The sequence below is a fragment of the Cetorhinus maximus genome, chromosome 17 (genome assembly GCF_964194155.1).
Source record: "Cetorhinus maximus chromosome 17, sCetMax3.hap1.1, whole genome shotgun sequence".
Classification (NCBI taxonomy): Eukaryota; Metazoa; Chordata; class Chondrichthyes; order Lamniformes; family Cetorhinidae; genus Cetorhinus; species Cetorhinus maximus.
The window spans coordinates 37,435,577-37,453,000 of NC_135895.1; the positions used below are offsets into that span (position 1 = coordinate 37,435,577).

The 17,424-nt window shown below is 42.0% G+C and overlaps 2 protein-coding genes across 5 annotated transcripts in view; one reads left to right on the top strand and one right to left on the bottom strand.

Moving 5' to 3' along the window:
* Positions 1–4,642: 4,642 nt before the first annotated feature.
* mmachc (metabolism of cobalamin associated C) lies at positions 4,643–17,371 on the bottom strand. 2 transcript variants are annotated; one of them, XM_078561032.1, is made up of 5 exons: positions 16,779–16,907; positions 15,121–15,255; positions 14,229–14,423; positions 9,699–9,851; positions 4,643–5,754 (listed from the first exon to the last, which is right to left on the bottom strand). In XM_078561032.1, the coding sequence occupies exons 2-5, from the start codon at positions 15,124–15,126 to the stop codon at positions 5,458–5,460; spliced, it is 651 nt and encodes a 216-aa protein (XP_078417158.1). In that variant the 5' UTR covers positions 15,127–15,255; positions 16,779–16,907; the 3' UTR covers positions 4,643–5,457. The 2 variants fall into 2 exon arrangements, with proteins under 2 accessions (XP_078417158.1, XP_078417157.1); XM_078561031.1 differs by lacking the exon at positions 15,121–15,255 and having other exon boundaries at positions 16,779–17,371.
* Positions 16,962–17,424, top strand: part of LOC144692322 (uncharacterized) — a 38,021-nt gene continuing 37,558 nt past the window's right edge. For all 3 annotated transcript variants that reach the window (XM_078561018.1, XM_078561020.1, XM_078561021.1), the window contains exon 1: positions 16,962–17,033. The gene's annotated coding sequence lies outside the window, so the exon portion shown is untranslated. The remainder of the gene's footprint in view (positions 17,034–17,424) is intronic.

Below are 17,424 nucleotides of genomic sequence, written 5' to 3' on the forward strand. Positions count from 1 at the left end.
GTCAGACCACATTTAGAATATTGTGAGCAATTTTGGGCCCCGTACCTCAGGAAAGATGTTCTGGCCCTGGAGAGGGTCCAGAGGAGGTTCACGAGAACGATCCCAGGAATGAAAGGCTTAACATATGAGGAAAGTTTGAGGACTCTGGGTCTATACTCGACAGAGTTTAGAAGGATGAGGGGGGATCTAATTGAAACTTACAGAATAATGAAAGGCCTGGATAGAGTGGACGTGGGGAAGATGTTTCCATTAGTAGGACAGACTAGCACCCGAGGGCACAGCCTCAGAGTAAAGGGAAGACCTTTTAGAACAGAGATGAGGAGAAACTTCTTTAGCCAGAGTGGTGAATCTATGGAATTCACTGCCACAGAAGTGTATTTAAGACCGAGATAGATAGGTTCTTGATTGGTAAGGGGATCAAAGGTTACGGGAAGAAGGCGGGAGAATGGGGCTGAGAAAATTATCAGCCATGATTGAATGGCGGAGCAGACTCGATGGGCCAAATGGCCTAATTTCTGCTCCTACGTCTTATGGTCTCTACCTACCAGGCCAGCTGTAAGGCGGGGGTAGCTTTTCAATGGCTGCAGGGCTAGGGCTTGCTTGGGGAAGAGGGGGAAGAGGCCTCAGGCAAAGGAAGAGGCTATAGGGTGAGGGGTGTACTGGGGAAGGGGTATACCCCAGTGTGTGTGTGGGGAGGGCACATGTTGATCTGTGTAAGTGGCCTCAAGATGGTGAGAGGTGAGGGGGCAGTCTCCAGAGGAGATGAGGCCAGGGGGATATGAGGATGTGTGTGGGAGAGTGACTGATGATGTCTCTTGTGATGGCAGTAAATGAGATGCCAGTGAACATGTGATTGCATTGTGAGTGTGTGAGTTTAGAATGATAAGATGGCTGGCTGCCTTATCTTGGTGGCACGGATAAGATAATTCATCCGCTTTCTGCATTGGATGGATGATCTTTTGTGTGCAAGATTGGCACTGACCACCTCTGCCATCACCTCCCAAGTCGGAGTGGTGAGATTGATGTGCCTCCTGCTGCCAGGCCGGGGCTGGAGAACACCGCAGTGGTCCTCCACAGCGTCCAGAAGGCATCCCAGGGGTGTGTCTCTGAATTGGCAGGTTGCACTCTTCTTGGTTTTTGGAGCCATGTCTCCACCGGAGTAGTCCTTGGTTGCAAGCATTGAGAAGTGTGCATGTGGCTGCTGTTTAAATATGGCACTCTGTGTGAGGAAGCAGCGAGGTAACGGTGTGACAGGCAAATTGGAGGCCAGTGAGACGGCGTGTTTCCTGTGGCTACATAATTAATGAGGCAGGAATGGAACGATGCGGCGAGAAAACCCGCCATTGTGGCCAGCAGGTAAAATGACCTTTTTCTCGCCCGCTACCACAGTTGTGCAAATCTGGAACAATTCTGCTCAAAGAAGGTGATTGTCTTAACTCCTCAAGATGGATGTCTTAAAACAATAGACCAGGATGTGGCTCATGAACCTAAGACCACCACCATATTTGGAAAAGGATCTGTGATAAGTCGCAAGGTAAGGCAACAATGCTTGTCCCTTTTAATCTTTAAATTCTGCCTGCAGAAAGAGAGATGGGGCAGAAAGGGAAATAACGTCTATGCCTTAAGCACTGAAGGCTGTAACAGCATAAACATCTCCAAGTATATTCCTCTTTGGGTCCACTAATACAACTGACCTCCTGGTACCAAAACTACAAACAATTAGTTTTGTGGTCAGCAAAAAGTCCATCTCTTCAATAGAATCCTGAAAATGACTTCAGCTGCTGAATTCACCTAAACTACTCTTCAGGAGTGAAGACGTCTTCTTCATCAGGCCTGCAACACATGTTTTCCAGAACTATTCTTTTTGTTTATAATAATGCACTATTCTCTTCAACTATACTTTCCTTAAGTGTGTTTGTGTGCTTGGGTGAGTGCATAAATAAACCATCCTCTTTTATTTAAACCCATAAAAAATTATTGCTGGTTATTCAAATTGTCCACACAATCAGGGGTTAAAACACAGACACATATCTTCCTCTCAGAAATTCATTGATTATATACAGCAGGGAAAGGGAACACAAATTTCAGCAGCTCTGTCTCACCCTGTCCGTAACAAACTTCATCGCAATCCTATAATTGCTTCATGATGATATGACTGCAATTGTCTTGAGTGGGAGATCTAAAACAGATACCTTCAAAATCTGGACTGGAGTCAAACAAAATATTGTGGATAGCCGCCACACTATTTACAATTTACCTGAAAGTAGCTATTTTCCTCATCAAAGATCAACTGCCGTCTGGTGAGTATTAAATATCGCCTAGATGGAAAACTCTTTAATCTTAGTCTCCTCCATACAAAAACTAAACTGACCACCACACACATACATGATCTACCATTTGCAAATGACTGCAGTGTCGATGCCCACTCTGCATCAGATGCGCAAGCCACTCTCAATCTTGTCAATCCTACATAAAGAAACACGGCCTGTCATTTTTTGTTTTGGCAACATTCCTTCTATCAAACCATATCTGGTCAGCCAAGTATTCCTCCCTCCATATATGTTGAAGGAGAGACTCTGGGATATGTCCATACCCTGGCAGCCACCATTGATGAGGAGATCCAATACCAGATCAGCTCCGCCAGCTCAACCTTCTATAAACTACAGCAGTGAGTACTTGACAACAAAAATCCTCATAAATCAACAAAAATCCTAGTGGACAGAGAAATTATTGTCACCACAATCCTGTACTGCAGTGAGACCTGGACTATGTATCAGCGACACGTAAAAGCGCTAGGCAAATTCCATCAGCAATGCCTCTGCTGCATCCTCCAGATTCAAATGGGAGGACTGTTGAACAAGCACCCGTGTCCTTCTTGAAGCCAGCTGCACAAGCATTCAGGTAAAACTCCAGTAAAATCAACAACGACGGATTGGGCACTATGTCCAGATGGTCAAAAACCATCCCCCCTGCCAGGTCCTATTTCTCAAATAGCCAGCATTCCAGGAGAGGACAGAGAAAACACTCCAAAGATACTCCGAAGCTCTCCTTGAAGTATGTCAGAATTGACATTAATGACTGGAAGGAGCTTGCTATCAATCATTCAAAATGGCAACTTGTCCATTAAGCTGTATCATGAAGAGACATTAATGTATATAATGTTATTGGAAATTATTTTAAATTGGACTTGTAGTAGGGTTTGTGTCTGTGTGTATCCTAATTGGATTAAAATCTGCTAGCCTGGGTGCTTTGATGTATAGTGGTTTTGAGATGTAAACGGTAAGGTGGAGGGTGCATTTGCATTTTGTTGAATAAACCATTCAAAAACTGGGGGTGAAACCTTGCACCTAGCTAGGAGACACCAAGCAATATGTTTATATTGCTAATAAAATTGGTACTTAAAGGGGGTTTTATTGTTAGAAGAGATGGAGTTCAAAGGGCCTGGTGATACAATGAGAATTTATGTTCAAAGGGAAAGCTGAGAGGAGTTTGTGTGTGCAAGTCAGAGGCATGGAAAGTCTAAGCATGTAAGCCTACCACTGTGTCTGTGAAGGAACACATTGAAAGGGACCTCATTTTCAATTCATAAGATAAAATGTGCTTTGCCTGGTGTCTGTTTAAGTCTATGGGTTATTGTTGCCTTGGGGAAGATTACCTGGGAGTGATTAATTTGGGGATTTGTTTAATAGTTATTATGGTAGTAATTTGTAGACGTGTATGTGTTTAATTTTTAATTAAAATTAGTAAATGTTTAATTTATATTAAAAAACCTCTGGAGGCTTGGTGGTTTCATTTCTGAATTCAGAGTTGCATCTCAAACATACCAATTGAAAATATAGGTCATGACAGTTGTTTAAAGTTTCCCTCTGGGATTTTAAATAACCTGGTCTTTACCAACTGTCGTGCCATAACAGCTGCATCAAGCTTTTGAGTTCGGATGCCTTAATAATGAGGTGAGAATGGCAGCGGAGAAGAAAAGGAAGAAAATCCTGTACTGTGGATCCCACTAGCTTGTGGGATACCCTGTCCCTTGTGCCCAAAGATCTGCAGGTCGAGAATTGGCCTGTTCAGTCATATGAAGACCCATAGCAGAAACTTAATGATCCTGAGTAGACATCATCCTCAAATTGAGGGACTTCTGCCACATACTGTAAGTGCATTTCATTTGGACAGAGGGCTCCTTAACCTGAACAGTTCAGTGTCCTCCTTGAAAAGGTGGGGAAATGTGGATGCCCTTGATTGGACTGAAAAAGTACACTTTTCACACAATGATTCAAATCCTATGCAGATATATTAGGATGCAAATCCAACATAGCAACAGTTCCTGGAAGTATGTGTACAACTCCAAGGAGCCATACCAGTTAGGCACCCTTGAGGAGCAATGGCTTCTAAAATAAAAAATATTTCATAAAAGGGTTGTTAGTCCTGTGGAATGGTACTCCAATTCAGAGTTGCCAATTTTGGATCACAGGAATTGTCGAGCTGCTTATGGAAACTGCCTTTTGCTGCAAATGTGAAGAACAAGAGTTAGGTGTGAGAACCCAAACTGTAGCAGGCATCTTTTCACAATTTTTTGTATACAGTACAGTAACTTTACAATTTATAAGGCAAAAATTAAAATATTCAGTGGGTCTCTTCAAAGTGACTTCTAGAAGTAAACATATATTTTAGATTTTTCATTGTGAAAAAGTAACTTATGTCAACAAAAGTATTTGTATTATACAGGGACTCATGCATATAACTGAGTAGTATCGCTCAACTTCCAGGGTCAGCAGAATCTATGTCAACATTCAAGATCAGAATGGACAAATAGATGAGGAAAAAGGGTTGAAAGGATCTGGGAACAGGGTGGGTAAACATGATTAGAACCATTTTTACAGGTGGAAGATAAAAGCTGACATGGACTAGTTGGGCCAAGTGGCTTGTTTCCATGTTGTGACTTATTCCTTATTCTGTACTTATTTTCACGTATTGGCTTCCACATTATGTTTTGAATAAACAACCTTGTATTGCAAACCCAGAATATAAACTGAAGGATGTTATCTCTTAGTTAACAAGCTCACTGAAAATCTCAAAATATCATGTTATTTTTGTGTTACTGGATTAAGCATTATTAAGCTATGTATAATTGTTTTCCCAATTCATAAAGCAATATATAACTTTATAGAAAACTAAAAATATAACCACATAAAAATAAAGCCAATATAGAGAACCAGAGTTCTTTTTATAAATTATTATAAAACCATACATGCTGACATAAAAATTAGTTGAATAATTTATCCCACACAAAAATAGAATAGCCTCTTTATTCCCATAATTTATTTATTCAGCAGCTAAATAGTAAGCAGTCTCTATATTGCTTTCCTCTCCACCATCCCCTCACCAAATGATGTAATCTACGCTTCCCGTCAGTGAAGTGATTAAAAAGCTCCATGTGTTGTGCTTTTGCTGACTTTCTCATGAAATAGCACTTTTCAGTCCGAGTAGTTTAAATCTTTCAGAAGGAGGTGTAGCAAAGTATTGTTTTTGTTCTTCAGAGTACCTCTCTTCTACATCAATGATGTCTCTGTAGGTCCAGTCTTGCCAGTGTAAGTTAAACCTTTCAAGTAGTTGGATCTTTTTTTCATCTGTTGAAACACAGTCCACAGGCAGTTTCTGCTCAAGGGATGGGACCTGGACATCTGGGAATATCAGGACTCCTCGTATTGCGAACCAGCCTCCATAGCGTGGATGAATGCACACTCCGTACATTTTCTATAAGGAAATTAGTTAATATTTTTTTATTAAATGCAAGGCATTGATTGACTTCTGTCTTTTCCATTTTGGTCTCTGCAGCTAACATGATGGACAGATGACCAACTCCTAGACCTTGTTCAATGGCATTCTATAAAATGCCCGCTGAAAGAATTCAATAGTTCAACAATATGACATTCAGTTATTTCTCCTTTCTTGCAAGGAAGAATTTTTACTTCTGACTTTTCCCACAAATGGCATGTTTAAGAACTCATTTTGAGAGGAATAATGGACATGAATTTTTTTCCCATTACTTTGTGCCACATGTTGGACACAAAATGCTATGCCCCCATCGCACTCTTCCACTTTAAGGGCTAGCTTCTTTCATGGTTTCCATGCCAACTACAGAATTTTTCCCAGTACCAAGTGCCATCCTTGGCAGAGATGACAGTTAACAAGTCCTAGGCCTCCAACAATACCAATCTAACTGTCTGCTAGAAGTTGCACAAGAGTAGCCTGGAATGGTCCACTAATTTTTCTCCTCTGTAGGGCAGCACTAAGCTTCTACACTTTCCAATGGCTGAGATAGGCAACTTACCATGAAAGGGATCATAAGTTTAAATCCATGCCAGCTAATTCCTTTTAAACAGCTTATTTATCAATTTCAAAAAGCGTAACGTTCGAAGTGGGGATATTCACTGATGATTGAACAATTATCAGCACCATTTGCGACTCCTCAGATACTGAAGCAGTCCATGTCCATATGCAGCAAGACCTGGACAATATTCAGCCTTGGGCTGATAAATTAGCAAGTAACATTCACGTCACACAAGTGCCAGACAATGACCATCTCCAACAAGAGAGAATCTAACCATCTACCCTTGACACTCAATGCCATTACCATTGCTCATTCCCCACTATCAATATCCTGGGGGTTACCATTGACAAGAAACTTAACTGGACCAGCTACATAAATACTGTAGCTACAACAGCAGGTCAGAGGCTGGGAATTCTGAGTCGAGTAACTCACCTCCTGAGTCCCCAAATTCCGTCTACCATCTACAAGGGACAAGTCTGAATTGTGATACATTCTTTCCACTTGCCTGGATGAGTGCAACACTCAAGAAGCTCAGCACCCTCTGAGACAAAGCAGCCTGCTTGACTGGCATACCATCCATCATTTTACACCCTCCAGCAGAGTATACCATCATTAAGATGTTCTGTAGCAACTCACTAAGGCACCTTTCACAGTACTTTCCAAACCCATGACCTATACCAACTAGAGGAGTAGGGGCAGCAGACACATGGGAACACCACCAGCTGGAAGTTCCCCTCCATGCCACACACACAATCCTGACATGGAACTATATCACTGTTCCTCCGCTGTCACTGAGTCAAAATCCTGGAATTCTCTCCCTAACAGCACTGAATGTACCTACACCAGATGGACCGCAGCAGTTCAAGAAGGTGGCTCACTACCACATTCTCAAGGGTCATTAGGGATGGCAACAAATGCTGGCCTTGCCAGCAACGCTCACATCTCATGAAAAAATAATTACATTACAGCTAGATGGTGTCATTATTTGGAAGCAAATATTTTGGATGGGACTACAAGCTGGGTTTCTTGAACACCTCACATCTGAAATGGTAACCCATTCACTGACCTGATGAGTCATCACTGGTACTATTTTTGTAACAGTTACAATGTCCTCATAAAGAAAGAACTTGAATTTATACAGTATTTTTACAAACTCATGTTGCCCCACAGTTTCATGATGTACCTTTGAAGTGTTACTGTTGTGACCTAGACCAACATTTTGGCCAATTTGTGCACAACAGAGATAAATGACAAATTTGCTTTAGTGAGGTTAGTTGAGGGACATGTGTTGACCAAATCATTGGGAGAAATCCCCTGGTCTTCAAATAGTGACCTTGAATTCTTTTATGTCTATTGATAGGCCAGACAGATACTGGAAAGTGCTATCCAAAAGATAAATGGTCAGGTTTTCACTCTATTTTGTTTAAAATAGCTGCAATTTGAAAAAAATCTTCAGGAAAGATTGTACTTTCTTCATCCATTCCATGAAACATTATCTGATTTAATTAAAACTAGAGAGAATGAAGAACAAAAATTGAAAATGCCTGAAAGCCTGAAGTAGTGCTATGCCCCATGAGCTTATTTTCATAATTACAACTAAACAAACATTACATAAGTCTCACCATTTACAGGATGTCCAGGGCTTTTGTCTTCACAAGGTGCATGGAATCTCAGGATCAGAGGGATATTTTTTATTTATATATAAAATATATATATATATATATATATATAATATATATATATTTAAATGGCATGATTCACAGTTTTCAACCAAGACAGTGGAAGATTTAACAAGTGAAAATGGAACAGATGGATCGTGGTGCAAATGCAGTCAAAGTCTGAAAAGTGGAGGTTGCACAATAGCAAGTAGGGCTAGAGAAGGTTGCAGAAGTGGGGATTGATCTGGCCTTGGAGGAATTCAGAATTACAGAGATTCTGAATGTGATTCACTGGGCAGCTAATGGATGAGGTTATGCTACAATGGGATCAGAATGTGGTTGACAGAATTTTGAATGAGGTGGAGTTCATGTAAAGTGGAAATTTGGAGGTCTGTGAGTGAGCATTGGGGTGTTTAAGACAAAGTGACAACACAAGAAATAAGAGCAGGAGTGTGTACCTTCTCCGATATTCAATAAGACTATATCTGATCTGATTGTGGGCCTTAGTTCTACTTTCCTGCCTGCCCCTGTTAGCTGTTGACTTCCTTGTAGATCAAAAATGGATGAGGGTTTCAGTGACACGGAGTAGGTTGTTGTACGGTTCAGGATTTTTCAAAAATGTTAGCTTGGCCAATTTCTAGAATAATGACTCTTTAGACTTATTGGTTAAATGATAAAAAAGGTCTAGAAGCCGTTGAATGGGTACTTTGGTTCAGATAACTATTTTCCACAGGGCTGTGTCTACTGATGAGCAGCCCAAGAAACTGAAATGTACTGCTATCAAAAAGGCGAGAGAAGAAAGCTTTTTATGGTAATCAGAAGCTACAAGGCTGAGAGAAAGAAAACCGCCTTATTTGTTAGTGCTCACGTTACCTCAAAACTGTATGAAAAAGAGATCTCAGGAGAGGCAATCATCAACAAGAGGCAAAAAATGTGGAAAAATCCCACCTGTACACGCTTAGGGTTTTCTCCACCAGAACAAACTGGTTTCTGAACTGTATTTCATTTGTGAGCATTGTTATAACCATGGCTTGTCATCAATATCAGTCTCCGTGATTGTTATCTCTAATCAAAATTAGAGCTCATAATAGGATTATTTTCCTAAACATAGGGAAAACAAAAAAAATATAATCCTACAGAGGGCGGACTTGTGGTTGTGGATACTGAAACCAGGAAAATAAAGGAGCAGAGACAGGGGAGAAGGCATCAGCAGTAGAAGTCGTCACATGGGCACCTCAAGCTTTGAGATGAAAAAAAATCCACGAGCACCTCCCATGCCAATGTACTTAAAGATTGGGGGCTGTGGGCAGGTAGGGAGAGAGCAGAAGGGAGAATCAAATCTGCATCAAGAAGAATCTGAATTGGCTTTATCCTTTCATGATAATCCTGGCATTGTGGGAGAATTTGGCTATGGAGAGGCAATGTCTTTCTTAAGTCAACCAGCCAGATTTGGCAGCGAATGACAAGACTTAATCAACACCAAAAAATGCCAATGCATTCAAAATAATTCTCTATAGTAAATGGGATATTATATGTTGATATGTTAATGTGCTCAGCCAGTAAATGACCAAATACAGATTGCAGCTGTAATTTCCAAGACTGCTAAGTTCATGTCTTGTCAGAAATATTTTTAAATGGTTCATTCAAAATGTAGCAAAACACAAATATTCTTCCTCTCCTTCACAGAAGGCAATTGGTCTCTCCCTTACTTTTTCTCCCCAGGGGTTTTGCTGCACATCCTTCATTTGATAATAATAGGCTGCTCCAGCCACATGTGCAGCTGTCTGTACCAAAACCTTTGGCTTTCGATTAGGAAGCATCTCAAAGTCATGTATAGCTTCAATCCTCTGATCAGAGAGGTTCTATTGCAAGAAAAGAAAAAAAAATGTTATTGTTCTCTTAATGTACAAGTGAATTATGAGGAACCAAATATCTGGCATCCATAATAATAAATAAAGATAACATTTTTAAAGAAAACTTTTGGTTTAATGATTCACAACACTCTCACTTTAACTGGCTACATAAATACTCAATACCCTAAACATTAAATTAGATCTAAATGGCACTCTACCAAATAAGCTTGATCTAACGACAGTTGACACTACTGTTTTCCTGCCTTGTGGACGAAGCCAAACCACTGATTGCCCAAAATACTCATCTCTCAAGTTTGGTTTCTAAGCCCTGTGTCCTCTCTGAGCTCAACTCATCAATGAAACTCAATTCCATCCCAATAAACTACTGACCATCCAAACTTCCTTTCAGGTCAACTATGTTAACTGATATTGTTAAGTGATTCCTCCTCCCAATGTCCTTTTAACTTTCAAAACCCACCCTTCATCCTGAAAGCCCGTCTTCAACCCTCCCATTCCTCTCCAAAGTCCTTCAATATGTTGTCACCTCCAAAATTCATGCCCTTATCGGCTACTACTTTCTGTTTGAATCCCTCCAATCAGTTTCTGCCCCCCTCACAGCAACAAAGCAGTGCTACCTAGTCATGAATAACATTGGGCAGAATTTGCCCTTGACGGGCGGGCGGGCCCGACCGACTCGACAGTGGGCAGGCCAATTAAGACCCGCCCAGCGTGACGCCCGACGGGAAGCGTTATGCGCTTCCTGTGCAGGCGGGCGGGGGGGGGGGAATTCCCCAATGCGAGATTGCGCTCTTTCGCGCATGCGCATGAAAGAGCACACATCTCCTTGAGACTAATTGCTGCCTCAGGGAGATCGCTGAAAGTTTTTGAAACGTAAAAATAGAAAAATAAAAAACATCATTAACATGTCCCCTCATGTGACAATGTCACACGAGATGGGACATGTTGATAAATATCACAAAAACTTTCTTAAAGTTTTTTAAAACCAACATGACACCTCATCCCACTGGTGGATGAGGTTTCATGTTTTTTCAGAAGCCTGCCTCAAATTGGCCATTGACAGGTCAGTGGTTGGACAGCTAATCGCGCTGTTCCACCCCCCCCCCCGCCTTCCTGTATATTTAAATGGGGTGGGATGACGTCGGGGGTTCCGCCCGACGTCATCCCGCGTCATTTTCACATCGGTGAGCGGGCCCCGCCCCCAGCTCACCGACGGAAAATTTCTGCCCATTGAGTGACAAGACCATGATGCATTACCTTTCACCAACTTCTCTGCTACCTTTGACAGTGGCCAAGACTGTCCTCCTCCAAAAATTCTCTTCCATTGTTCAAATCAACTGGACAGCCCTTACTTTGTTCCACTGTTACTTGTGTGAACATAGCCAGAGATCATTACCAATGGCTTTTTTCCCCCTCAATGCACACCAGCATCTTCAGAGCATGCCAAGGACCCATAACACATCTTCATCATGCCCTTTAGATATGCAATCAGCTTCAACATGCAAGGGACAACATTCAGCTTTAGCTTTTGACCACCTCTGTCAAACCCTCCATTACCTATGTCCAATCAACCTGCTTGTCTCACATCTAGTGTTTAATGAACTGCCATTTCCTTCCACTAAACATTGGCAGGACTGAAACCATTATCTTTGGTCCCTGCGCAAACCTTACACCCTCACCACTGACTCCATCCCCTTCCACGGCCATATATAGGGGAATGATGCAATACCATTTGTTTAGCATGACAGGCAAGGTGAATTTCTATCTCACTATCACATAATGACCCAGGCTATTTTCAATGTTGTCATTCTATTTGAACTTTAACCTCCTCTCCATCATGAGGACCAACTTCCATTCAACCATTTGCCCCTGCAGCCTCAATCCATGCCTGTCACCTCTAGACTCGATTACTCCAACACTCTCCTGGCTGATTTCCCATACTCAAACTCATTCAAAGCTCTGTTGTTCATATCTTATTCTATACCAGGTCCTGGCTGTAAATCAACCCTATCCCGATTTATATAGATTGCCTCCTGTACCCTGACAAACCCAATGCCTGAAATTTAAAATTGTGGACTTCAAAGGATTGTGCTTCCTGATCTCTTTAACCCCTCCAGAATTACAGTCCTACTCCTCAATTCCTCTGACTCCAACCTTTGTTCATCCCCCATCCCTTTGCCCCAATTTCCTCAATTTCTAAAATTCTCTTCCCCTTTAAGAACACCAATAACAACTTGTATTAAGATAGCACTTTTCATGTCAAGAAACATCCTCAGGCACTTCACAGGAGCATTATCAAACAAAATTTGACATTGACACATAAGGAGATATTAGGGCAGATGGCCAAAATCTTGGTTTTAAGGAGCACCTTAAAGTATGGCTTGCAATGGTGGAACAATTAAAATTAATTTTGTGTTCGAGCAGTCAGACATGCAGGAGTGCAGATATTTCAGTGTTGTAGGAGGTTGTAGAGATAGGGAGGGGTAAGATCCATAAAGAGATTTGAAAACAAAGATGAGAATTTTAAAAATAGAACTTAAACTGGGAGCCAACATAGGTCAGGGAGGACAGGAGTGATGGTGAACGAGACTTGGATGTAAGTCAGGGCATGGGTTGCAGAGTTTTGAATGAGCTTAAGTTTACGAAGAATAACATACGAACATATGAATTAGGAGGAGTAGGAGTAGGCTACTCAGCCCCTTGAGCCTGCTCCACCATTCAATAAGATCATGGTTGATCTGAATGTAACCTCAGCCCCACATTCCTGCCTATCCCCGATAACCTTTCACCCCCTTATTAATCAAGAATCTATCTAGCTCTGCCTTAAAAATATTCAAAGATTCTGTTTCCACCGCCTTTTGAGGAAGAGTTCCAAAGACTCCCAAACCTCAGAAATAATTTCTCATCTGTCTTAAATGAGCGACCCCTTATTTTTAAACAGTGATCCCTAGTTCTAGATTCTCACACAGGAGGAAACATCCTCTCCATATCCACCCTGTCAAGACCCCTCAGGATCTTAAAGATTTCAATTAAGTCACCTCTTACTCTTCTAAATTCCAGTGGATACAAGCCTAACCTGTTCAGCCTTTCCTCATAAAACAACCCGCCCATTCCTGGTATTAGTCTAGTAAACCTTCTCTGAACTGCTTCTAATGCATTTACATCTTTTTTTAAATAAGGAGACCAGTACTGTGCAAATACTCCAGATGTGGTCTCACCAATGCACTGTACAACTGAAGCATAACCTCCCTACTTTAGTAATCAATTCCCGTCACAATAAATGTTAACATTCTATTAGCTTTCTTAATTACCTGTTGTACCTGCATACTAACCCCTTTTGTGATTCATGCATTAGGACACCCAGATCCCTCTGAAACTCAGAGCTCTGCAATCTCTCACCATTTAGATAATGAGCTTCTTTTTTATCATTCCTTCCAAAATGAACAATTTCACCTTTTCCCACATTATACTCCAGACTTGGGAGGCTAGCCAGGAGCGCATTGGAATAATCAAGTCTAGAGGTACCAAATGCATGGATGAAGGTTTCAGCGGCAATGAGCTGAGGAAGGGTCAGGCGATGTTAATGAGGCAGAAATAGGCAGTCTTAGTGATAGCACGAATGTGGGCAGAAGCTCATCTCTAATATGACAGCTAGGTTGTGAACTGTCTGGTTAATAGGTACAAAGGTGGAGTCAGTGGCTAGGGAACAGAGTTTGTATTGTGGACGCACAATGGCTTCAGTTTTCCCAATATTTAGTTGGAAGAGATTTCCGGTCAATATAACCTGCATAAAAACCATCTATCTGACTGCCTAGATCACTTCAAATATACCCTTTAGAACACAGGACTTAGGAGAAGGCCATTCGGCCCTTCGAGCCAGCTCAGCAATTCAATAAGATCATGGCTGATCTGATTGTGGTCTCAACTCCACTTTTCTGTCTGCTCTTGATCATCTGAACCTTCCTCTTGTTTGTCAGAACCTTTCTATAAAGCTGTGCCCCCTTGGGTAATGTGGTGATGATGTTAAAACCACACTGTTCAGCAAATTACTTCAATTTTCTGGAGGTGAATTGGGCTCCAGTACTACCCATTAAAAAAAAAATCTTCCATCATGCTGGTTCTATATGCTGAAACAAGTTGCACCGATGCATCAGGGATTGTGCATAACATTCCGCAAAAAAAGACAAAGGCTTTAACAAAGAAATAGCAGCATTAAATTAAAAAAGCTTTAATAAAATGTTTGTTGCAAATTCTCAATATGGTCCTGAAATGCAAATCAAATAATTATCAACATTTACCACTCCTAATAAATACTGTTTAATACTTATTTGTTCATAGGGTTTAAAGTGTTAAAAAATGTTTATTTACTTTTTTGACAAGTGAAAAATAATAAACAACACACTCATCAATAGGGTCCCGAACAGTGGGTAATTGCTTGTCCGCAATGAAAGGTTTGAAGGCTTTCTCAAACATCTGTGGTGTGCTGAGGACAACAAAGGCCAATGTGTCATCTGGGTACTGTAGGTGAAAGGAGGGTTGTATGACAGCATTATACCAATCAATCTGGGGAAAAATTAACACAAAGTAGAGTCATAAGAAAGCCAACAGGAACAAGCAGAGCTAAAGAAAGCAATACAAATAAAAGCACTATATATTAAAAACTAACAAAAATAGGAAATCAGGTGCACATTTTGTGTCACATCACACTTGTGTCACACCAGCAGCTGTTAGCATTTAAGATTCCCCCACCAGATTCACTCGCATACCAACTTAATTTTCACAAAGAACAATTCATCACAACTTGGAACATATCCTACACTTCAACAGTGACTACACTTAAAAAGTACTTTTTTGGCTGTGACATCCAGGGGTTGTGTAAGGTGCTACATAAATGCTCCAAGTTCTAGGTTCTTTAAGTTGTACTGAATACTATCAATGGGAATCAAGACCCAAATTTACAGAAAATCTAAGATTTTGAAATATTACAACCTAAATTAGAAAACCCTGAAAAGTAATAAACTCCATTTGAAATATCTGACACTCAAACTTTGCTCTATTGTTATCTATTTCTGCAAAACATTCTGAGAGCTTACTGCTCAACACCATTTTCCCTGAAAAGCATGAGTCTCCCCATACCTTCCTCCTAGTCTTACTCCTTCCCCTGGAAACACCTCAGAATCACAGAATTGTTACAATGCAGAAGGAAGCCATTTGGCTCAATGTGTCTGCACCAACGTGCTAAATGAGTATTATGACTTACCGCCATTCTCCTACTTTACCCGTGCCCTTGCACATTGTTTCTATTCAAATAATCATCCAATGCCCTCTTGAATGCCTTGATTGAACCTGTCTCCACCACAGTTCTAGGCAGTGCATTCCAGACTCGAACCACTCGCTGTATGAAAACATATTTTCTCGCATCATATTTGCTTCTTTTACAAATCACTTTAAATCTGTGCCCTCTGGTTCTTGATCCTTTTACGAGCAGGATCATTTCTCCCTATCTGCTCTATCCAGCCCCCTCATGATTTTGAATATCTCTATCAAATCTCTTCTTAGCCTTCTCCTCTTCAAGGAGAATAGTCCCAAACTCTCCAATATATCTTCATAATTGAAGTTTCTCATCTTTGGAACCATTCTTGTAAACCACTTCTGCACTCTTTCCAATGCATTCACATCCTTCATGTAGTGTGGCACCCAGAACTGTACACAATACTCCAGCTGAGGTTTAATGAATGTCTTATATAAGGTCAGCATAACCTCCTTGCTCTTGTACTCAATGCCCTATTAATAAAGTCCAGGATGCTGTATGCTTTATTAATTGCTCTCTCCACCTGTCCTGCCACCTTCAATGATCTATGCACATATACACCCAGATCCCTCTGCTCCTGCACACCCTTAAAAATTGTACACTTTATTTTATAGTCTGTCCATTTTCTTCTTACCAAAATGCATCACCTCACACTTCTCCACATTGAACTTCATCTGACACCATCTGCCCACTCCAACTTGTCTATGTCCTTTTGAAGTTCTATATTGTCCTCCTCAGTTTACAATGCTTCCAAGTTTCATAGCGTCCGCAAACTGAAATTGTCTCCTGCACACCAAGACCTAGATCATTAATACATACCAGAAAAAAAGGGTCCCAATACGGGCCCCTGGGGACTCCACTACAAACCATTCCCCAGCCTGAAAAATATCCATTGACCATTACTCTCTATTTGTTATTACTCAGTCAATTTTGTCTCCACGCTACTACTGTCCATGAGCTGAAACATTTCTCACAAGTCTGAGAGACTGGCTGCTCTCAGCTCCAACACCTTCTGCACAGCCTTATCTCTCCCCCACATGCAGTTACATCAGACAAGAGGCTTAATGGAAGGAAATTAGGGATAATGGGAGTCTGTAGGTTGTTAGGGGAAACATCAATTCACCCACCCCTTCCCCCCAGTCCATCCATCCATCCTCCACCCACGCCACCACCCCCCAGTCCATCCATCCATCCATCCTCCCCCAGTCCATCCATCCACCCTCCCCCCACAGTCCATCCATCCACCCTCCCCCCTCCACCCCTCACCCAGTCCATCCATCCATCCTCCCCCCAACCATCCTCCCGCAGTCCATCCATCCTCCCTGCCCCAGTCCATCCTACCCACCCCCCCATCCATCCATCCTCCCCCCGCCCCCCCCATCATCCGTCCGCACATCCACCCTCCCCCTAGTCCATCCATCCATCCTCCCCCCAGTCCGTCCATCCAACCATCCTCCCCACCCAGTCCGTCCATCCTCCCTCCCTGTCACCGAGAAGTCCGCTTTGTCTGAAAACACAGGCTGCCCGATCTGCATTTAAAGTTGGATTAGGAAGTAAGATCCACCGAGCACAGCGGCCCCAGGGCCAGCTACCTAAGGTCTAGTTACCCTGAACGGATCACACTGGAAACCGAGCGGACCCAAACACGCGTTCAACTGCTGCTGTCTTGCAGCCGCCATGACCTCATCGTGATGTGACGCAACATCCGGTATAAGGAAGATTACAAACTACAACTCCCAGACCACTCTGCGCCGTGCGCTGTGACGAAACAGCCTGTTTAAGGGAAACTACAACTTCCAGACAGTTCTACGCCGTGACGTCACACGAAGCGACGCTCTTTTAAACTTCGGGGAGCCGCCGTGGTGAGTAAATGTTCCGCCTTTTACATCGTGTCTCCCTAACGGCAGGCAAGGCAGACCTTTTCTGCAGTAGCAACCATAGACTCGACTGCAGTGTTTGTGTTTCTTCAAATATAAACTTATCCCAGTGTTTCCAGTAAAAATGGCGACACCACAGTTTGTGAAGGTTAAGGGCCTTTATTATTTAACCCTCTTCAATAATGTTTGATATGGGTGATCCTCCTGCAAAACCTCTTCACTGTTGTGCAGTTCCGTGCGACTGCTGTTATGTTGTTCCCTTCCTGATATCCAAATGTCGCCATTCCATTTCTAGCAATGAGTCCCTTCCTCTTTTGCGTTGGCCACTTCTAAGGTACCTCTTGATGTCGCCTCTTAGCGATATCATCTGGCTTGG